At 44.2% G+C, this 9,997-nt stretch overlaps 1 protein-coding gene across 3 annotated transcripts; it reads right to left on the bottom strand.

Annotated features, from left to right (window-relative positions):
- Window positions 1–689: 689 nt before the first annotated feature.
- Window positions 690–6,743, bottom strand: LOC115187304 (cysteine-rich protein 2). Of its 3 annotated transcripts, none has more exons than XM_029746368.1 (4): window positions 6,563–6,743; window positions 2,291–2,385; window positions 1,286–1,340; window positions 690–1,022 (listed from the first exon to the last, which is right to left on the bottom strand). In XM_029746368.1, exons 1-4 carry the CDS (start codon window positions 6,603–6,605, stop codon window positions 961–963), a joined length of 255 nt encoding a protein of 84 aa, XP_029602228.1. In that variant the 5' UTR covers window positions 6,606–6,743; the 3' UTR covers window positions 690–960. The 3 variants fall into 3 exon arrangements, with proteins under 3 accessions (XP_029602228.1, XP_029602229.1, XP_029602227.1); XM_029746369.1 differs by having other exon boundaries at window positions 690–960; XM_029746367.1 differs by having other exon boundaries at window positions 690–1,025; window positions 6,563–6,741.
- Window positions 6,744–9,997: the final 3,254 nt, after the last annotated feature.

Here is a 9,997-nt window from a genome sequence, read left to right as displayed (position 1 = left end):
ACAGACTACAACATACAGTATGAATTAACTGAGATCAGTCTTGTGTGATTCCCCTCTTAGACAGACTACAACATACAGTATGAATTAACTGAGATCAGTCTTGTGTGATTCCCCTCTTAGACAGACTACAACATACAGTATGAATTAACTGAGATCATTCTTGTGTGATTCTCCTCTTGGACAGACTACAACATACAGTAAGAATATCATGCTGAAACCCTCATTGCCAAGTGTGTGTGTGTGCGTGTGCGTGTGTGTGTGTGTGTGTGTGCGTGTGCGTGTGTGTGTGTGTGTGTGTGTGTGTTCAGAACTCTAGTGGTATTAAAACATGATCTGACTAGGTAGTGTCCACTCCAGTACATGTGTAGTGTAGGATGTGTATCTGTGTACTCCAGTACATGTGTAGTGTAGGATGTGTGTCTGTGTACTCCAGTACATGTGTAGTGTAGGATGTGTGTCTGTGTACTCCAGTACATGTGTAGTGAAGGATGTGTGTCTGTACTCCAGTACATGTGTAGTGTAGGATGTGTGTCTGTGTACTCCAGTACATGTGTAGTGTAGGATGTGTGTCTGTGTACTCCAGTACATGTGTAGTGTAGGATGTGTGTCTGTGTACTCCAGTACATGTGTAGTGTAGGATGTGTGTTGATGCCTAAAGAGACTCTGTGTTTAACACACTTCAACCAGACGACTGTAGAAGCTTCTGTTTTATTGAAGAACAGCCGTTGTCTCCATTGAACACAATGTTGTGGTCAAGGTAGTTGTTTTATGACTGACTGAAAGAGGAAGACTTTCAGAGTATTTCTTGGTTGGTCAAATGTTGGTTGGCTGAATGTTGGGTCTCGTTGGTTGGTCATTGGCTTGATGGCTGAATGTCAGGTTTGTTGAACATAGATCCTTGTTGATAGCCTGTTAGTTCTCATTAGGTTGTATTTTGGTGGTTTTTGGTTAGACTGGTTCCTAGGAGGAGGAAGAGGAAGAGGAGGCTGAGCTGTGACAGTTTGACATCAGTCTCCTGTTACCTGCTGAGAGAGAGAGAGAGAGAGAGAGAGAGAGAGAGAGAGAGAGAGAGAGAGAGACAGAGAGAGAGAGAGAGAGAGAGACAGAGAGAGAGAGAGAGAGATGTATGAAATATTTGCTGTACATAGCATCCTAAGACACACACTGTTCCCTATTTAGTGTACTACTTTTGACCAAGTCTCTGGCCAAAGTAGTGTACAATGTAGGGAATAGGCTGCCATTTGGGACGCACACCAGCTAAAGTACATCACCAAGCAGTATCTACCTCTGGTACCAAACATCTTCATGTAACAGTTAGTGCAGTAGGGTTTCTCATCATGCTGAAACACAAAGCACAGAAAACATCTTAGTTCATGAGATACATAGATACACACATACATGTAGATAGACGGACAGACAGACAGACAGACCTTCTGCACCCCACCTCCCTCACTCCCTCCCCACACTACCCCTCCATGTCTTCGTACCTCAGCATGTTGTCCTGGGGTCAGCTGTCTCTGACACTGTTGACACTATCTTTCCCTCCACTTCTCCATCTCTCCCCCCTCACTCCCCCTTCCCTTCCCTCTCTCCCCTCCCCTTCTCTCCCTGACTCACTCTCTCTCCCCCTTCCCTCTCTCCCCTCTCCCTCCTACGTCTCCCCCCTACGCTATACTCCCCTCCCTCCCCCTTCCCTCTCTCCTCCTCTTCCCTCCCTCCCTCTCTCTCCATACCTCAGCATGTTGTCCTGGGGTCCCCCTTCTCTCCCTCCTCCTCTTCCCTCCCTCCCTCTCTCTCCATACCTCAGCATGTTGTCTTGGGGTCCCCCTTCTCTCCCTCCTCCTCTTCCCTCCCTCCCTCTCTCTCCATACCTCAGCATGTTGTCCTGGGGTCCCCCTTCTCTCCCTCCTCCTCTTCCCTCCCTCCCTCTCTCTCCATACCTCAGCATGTTGTCCTGGGGTCCCCCTTCTCTCCCTCCTCCTCTTCCCTCCCTCCCTCTCTCTCCATACCTCAGCATGTTGTCCTGGGGTCCCCCTTCTCTCCCTCCTCCTCTTCCCTCCCTCCCTCTCTCTCCATACCTCAGCATGTTGTCCTGGGGTCCCCCTTCTCTCCCTCCTCTTCCCTCCCTCCCTCCCTCTCTCTCTCTCCATACCTCAGCATGTTGTCCTGGGGTCCCCCTTCTCTCCCTCCTCCTCTTCCCTCCCTCCCTCTCTCTCCATACCTCAGCATGTTGTCCTGGGATCCCCCTTCTCTCCCTCCTCCTCTTCCCTCCCTCCCTCTCTCTCCATACCTCAGCATGTTGTCCCGGGGTCAACTGTCTCTGACACTGTTGACACTTCAGACACAGAGGGTGGTAGTCCCGCCCCAATGACCTCTTCTTCTCACCTGGACCAATGGGGAGAGAGGATAGCAAGGGTTAGAGGTCAAATGTCTGTCATGGACCAATCTGGTTAGAGGATACCAGGGGTTAGAGGTCAAATATCTGGCATGGACCGATGGGGTTGGAGGATACCAGGGGTTAAATAAAAAATTGAATCAAATCAAATTGTATTTGTCACATGCGCTGAATACAACAGGTGTAGTAGACCTTACAGTGAAAATCAGAATACAACAGGTGTAGTAGACCTTACAGTGAAATGCTGAATACAACAGGTGTAGTAGACCTTACAGTGAAATACTGAATACAACAGGTGTAGATCTTACAGTGAAATACTTACTTACAAGCTCTTAACCAACATAGCTTTAAGAAGTTTTGAGAAAAAAATGTTTTAAATTAAAAAATATATGTTTAAGTTCTAAATAATTAAACAGCAGCAGTAAAATAACAATGTGGAGGCTATATTGGGGTACCGTTACAGAGTCAATGTGAGGTGGCACCGGTTAGTGGAGGTAATTGAGGTAATATGTAGGGAGAGTTAAAGTGACTATGCATAGATAGTAAACAGAGAGTAGCAGCAGTGTAAAAGAGAGGTCTGGTGGTCATTTGATTAGATGTTCAGGAGTCTGATGGTTTGGGGGTAGAAGCTGATAAGGAGCCTTTTGGTCCTAGACTTGGTGATCCGGTACCACTTGCCGTGCGGTAGAAGAGAGAACAGTCTATGACTAGGGTGACTGGTGTCTTTCACAATTTGTAGGGCCTTCCTCTGACTCCGCCTGGTATAGAGGTCCTGGATGGCAGGAAGCTTGGCCCCGGTGATGTACTGGGCCGTACGCACTACCCTCTGTAGTGCCTTGCTCTCGATGGTGCAGCTGTAAAAGCTTTTGAGGATCTGAGGACCCATGCCAAATCTTTTCAGTCTCCTGAGGGGGAATAGGCGTTGTCATGCACTCTTCACGACTGTCTTGGTGTGCTTGGACCATGTTAGTTTGTTGGTGGCTTCGACACCAAGGAACTTGATGCTCTCAACCTGCTCCACTACAGCCCCGTCGATGAGAATAGGGGCGTGCTCGGTCCTCCTTTTCCTGTAGTCCACAATCATCTCCTTTGTCTTGATCGCGTTGAGGGAGAGGTTGTTGTCCTGGCACCACAAGTCTCTGACCTCCTCCCTATAGGCTGTCTCATCGTTGACGGTGATCAGGCCTACCACTGTTGTGTCATCGGCAAACTTGATGATGGTGTTGGATTCGTGCCTGGCTCGACAGTCATGAGTGAACAGGGAGTACAGGAGGGGTCTGAGCACGATCCCCTGAGGGGCCCCCGTTTTGAGGATCAGCATGGCGGATGTGTTGTTACCTACCCTTACCACCTGGGGGTGGCCCGTCAGAAAGTCCAGGATCCAGTTGGAGAGGGAGGTGTTCAGTCCCAAGATCTGCACTGTGACTTGAGAGTTAGCCACCGTGCTTCTACACCTGTTTGAGGTTTTAGGCTGGGTTTCTGTACAGCGCTTTGAGATATCAGCTGATGTAAGAAGGCTATACAAATACATTTGATTTGATTTGATTTACCAGTTAGGTTCCTGTTAGAGTTGCTAAGCTACCAGTAATTTACCAAAATTACTGGAATCTTCTATGGTAACTTTGGGAATTTATACTTGAGTAAAAATGTATTCCTATATATTGTGTCTGTGTCTATATTGTCCAATAGATAATTAATGAAAAAAGCATCTAATCAACAACAGCATTATTTTTATTAACTCCAACTATTCACTTATTTAACAACTGACATCAGTTTGGCTCCAACACATTTACAACAAAGACATTCTGACAGTAAAATAAATACAAGTGTAAAAACATATAAAGAATATTTCATGCTGAGACCCTCATATTAAACACCAATGATATTTACTGAGTTTATGGGTTATATTAAGGTTAATGATTGTAATATATATTTTTTTTTAAACAATCTTATTTAATTATTGTATATTTCACATGTGATAAGACCACACAGAGGACCAGAGATAATTACAGACTCATGTGATAAGACCACACAGAGGACCAGAGATAATTACAGACTCATGTGATAAGACCACACAGAGGACCAGAGATAATTACAGACTCATGTGATAAGGCCACACAGAGGACCAGAGATAATTACAGACTCATGTGATAAGACCACACAGAGGACCAGAGATAATTACAGACTCATGTGATAAGGCCACACAGAGGACCAGAGATAATTACAGACTCATGTGATAAGGCCACACAGAGGACCAGAGATAATTACAGACTCATGTGATAAGGCCACACAGAGGACCAGAGATAATTACAGACTCATGTGATAATCTTAAGCACAAAAAGACCACCAGATGTAATTTGATCAAATTCCCCCTAAAATGTAAATGTTACCAAAATTCTGGTAGTTTCCTGGTAAACATAGACATTTTCCAATAATATACCTTTCATTTGCAACCCTAGTTCCTGTACCGGATATATGCAAATAATGCAAGTCCCTAAAGGAAAGGAAGGCAAGTTGGTATTTGAACAAAGCCGAAGTGTGAGAGACCAGTCTGCTGTCTCATGTCAATTGAGGACATAGGAAAGGAGCCCAGGTGAAAGGAAGCCAGGTTAGATTATAGGAACCCAGCCTCTGAAGGAAAGGAAGCCACGTTAGACTATAGGAACCCAGCCTCTGAAGGAAAGGAAGCCAGGTTAGACTATAGGAACCCAGACAACAAAGGAAAGGAAGCCAGGTTAGACTATAGGAACCCAGCCTCTGAAGGAAAGGAAGCCACGTTAGACTATAGGAACCCAGCCTCTGAAGGAAAGGAAGCCAGGTTAAACTATAGGAACCCAGCCTCTGAAGGAAAGGAAGCCAGGTTAGACTATAGGAACCCAGCCTCTGAAGGAAAGGAAGCCAGGTTAGACTATAGGAACCCAGCCTCTGAAGGAAAGGAAGCCAGGTTAGACTATAGGAACCCAGCCTCTGAAGGAAAGGAAGCCAGGTTAGACTATAGGAACCCAGCCTCTGAAGGAAAGGAAGCCAGGTTAGACTATAGGAACCCAGCCTCTGAAGGAAAGGAAGCCAGGTTAGACTATAGGAACCCAGCCTCTGAAGAAAAGGAAGCCAGGTTAGACTATAGGAACCCAGCCTCTGAAGAAAAGGACACTAGGTTAGACTATAGGAACCCACCCTCTGAAGGAAAGGAAGCCAGGTTAGACTATAGGAACCCAGCCTCTGAAGAAAAGGAAGCCAGGTTAGACTATAGGAACCCAGCCTCTGAAGAAAAGGACACTAGGTTAGACTATAGGAACCCAGCCTCTGAAGGAAAGGAAGCCAGGTTAGACTATAGGAACCCAGCCTCTGAAGAAAAGGAAGCCAGGTTAGACTATTGGAACCCAGCCTCTGAAGGAAAAGAGCCCAGTTTAGGGTGTTGGAACTTATCCCAGGATGAAAAGAAGGCTGGTTAGAAAGGAAAGGACACCAGGTTAGAGTATTGGAGAGTAGCTGGTGTGTTACAGAACAGTCTGCTTCCTCAGAGAAGACACTTCCTGTTGTCTGTGTGTGAGTCATGACAGACTGTTCAGAGCATGGAGACACACACACACACACACACACACACACACACACACACACACACACACACACACACGGAGACATATACACACACACACACACACACACACACACACACATACACGGAGACATATACACACACACACACGGAGACATACACGCACACACACACACACACACACACACACACACACACACACACACATGGAGACATACACACACACACACACACACACACGGAGACATATACACACACACACACACACACACACGGAGACATACACCCACACACACACACACACACACACACACACACACACACACACACACACACACATGGAGACATACACACACATACACACACATACACACACACACACACACACACGGAGACATACACACACACACACACACACACACACACACACAGAGACATACACACACACACACACAATATAGCAAAGGTATAACGATTGAGTCTAGAAAAGATTTGCGAGCGAACGATGCCTCTCAAAAACCTGTCCTAACAATCTGTCATCTCTGACCCACTGTATGACACTGCAAACACACACACACACACACACACACACACACACACGCTGCACTCACCAAAGTAGACGGGTTTCCCACAGATGGGACAGTAGCCCACCATGATAGATGATATTCCTGACACAGTTATTTATCAGACAGGAAGTGTGTACGTAGAGAGTGTAAAATGGAGAAAGTGTGTGTAGAGAGAGAGAATGTGTGTGTGAGAGAGTGTGTAGAGAAAAGGTGTGTGTGTGTCAGAGAGATGTACAGGAAATAGGTTCAACTGTGTGAATGTGGCGTGTTGTGATGACAGAACCAGGATGTGGTGAGTACCTTGTCACAGCAAGACAAAGAAACATCACTTCAAAAGAAAATACTAGATCAACAAATTGGTGTCACTGGTAAAACTATATATACATATATACATACATATATACATCTAGTCCCACATCAGGTGGGACTAGATCTGGGCTGTTATGACTGAACAGAACATCAGGTGGGACTAGATCTGGACTGTTATGACTGAACAGAACATCAGGTGGGACTAGATCTGGACTGTTATGACTGAACAGAACATCAGGTGGGACTAGATCTGGACTGTTATGACTGAACAGAACATCAGGTGGGACTAGATCTGGACTGTTAAACAGAACATCAGGTGGGACTAGATCTGGACTGTTAAACAGAACATCAGGTGGGACTGTCTTCTCTTGAGAGCCAGGTCTGCCTATGGCGGCCTTTCTCAATAGCAAGGCTATGCTCACTGTGTCTTTACATACTCAAAGCTTTCCTTCCTTTTTGGTCAGTCACAGTGGTAAGGTATTTGTGTTCTCTCTGTTTAGGGCCAAATAGCATTCTAGTTTGCTCAGTTTTTTTGTTAATACTTTCTGATGTGTGAAGTAATTATCTTTTTGTTTTATCATGATTTGGTGGGGTCTAATTGTGTTGCTGTCCTGGGTCTCTGTTGGGTCCATTTGTGTTCGTGAACAGAGCCCCAGGACCAGCTTGCTTAGGGGACTCTTCTCCAGGTTCATCTCACACATTTCAGTTGAAGGCATTCCGTTGTACAACTGACTAGGTATCTCCCTTTTCCTCTCTGTAGGTGATGGCTTTGTTATGGAAGGTTTGGGAATCGCTTCCTTTTAGGTGGTTGTAGGGGGCAGTATTTTGACGTCCGCGTGACCAAAGTTAACTGCCTGTTACTCAGGCCCAGAAGCTAGGATATGCATATTAGATTTGGATAGAAAACACTAAAGTTTCTAAAACTGTTAAAATAATGTCTATGAGTATAACCAGAACTGATATAGTAGGCGAAACCCCGAGAACAAACCATCCCAAGAAAAATAAAATTCAGCCTACCACTGATTTCAATGGCTGTCATTTTTATTATGAGGCAAAATCCTCCCACATTGCACTTCCTAGGGCTTCCACTAGATGTCAACAGTCTTTAGAAAGAGTTTCAGGCTAATTTTTGGAAAAATTAGCTAGAATTTGTAGTTTTTCTAGGTGGCTCCCATTTTGGCTGTAGTGTTTTCATGCGCGTGGATGAGAGCGCGTCCTTTGTTGTTTATCTCCGGTAAAGACAATAACGATTCTCCGTCTTAAATTTTAGCGTTTATTTGCATATTAGGGTACCTGAGGTTTGATTATAAACGTTGTTTGACTTTGATAGAGGGAAACTGGTGGATTATTGACTGAAGCGCACAAGCTAAACTGAGTTTTTATGGATATAAAGAAGGACATTATCGAACAAAAGGACCATTTGTGGTGTATCTGGAACCTTTTGGAGTGCCAACAGAAGAAGATCATCAAAGGTAAGGCATTTATTATGTCGCTATTTCTGACTTTTGTGGCACACCTGCCTGGTTGAAATATGTTTTTCATGCTTTTGTATGCTGGGCGCTGTCCTCAGATAATTGCATGGTATGCTTTCGTCGTAAAGCCTTTTTGAAATCTGACACAGCGACTGGATTAACCTCTCTAGGGTATGTGGGACGAAATCGTCCCACCAAGTCAACAGCCAGTGGAATCGAGTGGCGCGATATTCAAAAACCTTAGAAATGCTATAACTTCAATTTCTCAAACATATGACTATTTTACACCATTTTAAAGACAAGACTCTCGTTAATCTAACCACATTGTTCGATTTCAAAAAGGCTTTACAACGAAAGCAAAACATTAGATTATGTCAGCAGAGTACCCAGCCAGAAATAATCAGAAACCCATTTTTCAAGCTAGCATATAATGTCACAAAAACCAAATCCACAGCTAAATGCAGCACTAACCTTTGATGATCTTCATCAGATGACACTCCAAGGACATTATGTTATACAATACATGCATGTTTTGTTCAATCAAGTTCATATTTATATCAAAAACCAGCTTTTTACATTAGCATGTGACGTTCAGAACTAGCAAACATACCGAAAACTTCCAGTGAATTTACTAAATTACTCACGATAAACGTTCACAAAGAACATAACAATTATTTTAAGAATTATAGATACAGAACTCCTTTATGCAATCGCTGTGTCAGATTTTAAAATAGCTTTTCGGCAAAAGCACATTTTGCAATATTCTGAGTAGATAGCTCGCCATCACAGGCTAGCTATTTTGACACCCACTAAGTTACCTTTGCTGTTCTTCGTCAGAATGCACTCCCAGGACTTCTACTTCAACCACAAATGTTGTTTTGGTTCAAAATAATCCATAGTTGTGTTCAAATATCCTCTGTTTTGTCCGTGCGTTCAGGTCCCTATCCGAAGGGTGACGCGCTGGCGCATATCGTGACAAAAAAATTCAAAATATTCCATTACCGTACTTCGAAGCATGTCAAACGCTGCTTAAAATCAAATTTTATGCGATTTTTCTCGTAAAATAGCGATAATATTCCGACCGGGAGACGTCGTTTTTGTTCAAAGACTCAAAGAAGAAAATGGACTCTTCACATGCACGCGCACCCCCGTGCCATTGTTCTCAGATCGACCACTTTCCATATCCCCTACTGTTTTTCAGCCAGAGACTGCAGAGTCATCATTCAACGTTCTGGCGCCTTCTGAGAGCCTATGGGAGCCTTAGAAAGTGTCACGTTACAGCAGAGATCCTCTATTTTCCATAAAGAGGCTATAGAAGGCCAAGAAATGGTCTGAGAGGGCACTTCCTGTTTAGAATCTTCTCAGGTTTTGGCCTGCCATATGAGTTCTGTTATACTCACAGACACCATTCAAACAGTTTTAGAAACTTTAGGGTGTTTTCTATCCAAATAAAACAATTATATGCATATTCTAGTTTCTGGGCAGGAGTAATAACCAGATTAAATCGGGTACGTTTTTTATCCGGATGTGAAAATACTGCCCCCTACCCTAGAGTGGTTAACAAGACGTTAGCTTTATTTTGATGTATAACACTTGTATTTTCATGAATGTTAAATATTTATATTTCTGTAATTTGAATTTCGCGCTCTGTAATTTCACCGGATGTTGTCGAGGTGTGCCGCTAGCGGGACGCCTAGCC

The sequence above is a fragment of the Salmo trutta genome, unplaced genomic scaffold (genome assembly GCF_901001165.1).
Source record: "Salmo trutta unplaced genomic scaffold, fSalTru1.1, whole genome shotgun sequence".
Lineage (NCBI taxonomy): Eukaryota > Metazoa > Chordata > Actinopteri > Salmoniformes > Salmonidae > Salmo > Salmo trutta.
The sequence above is the reverse complement of the archived record's forward strand: the minus strand, read 5'-3'. Positions and strand labels throughout refer to the sequence as shown.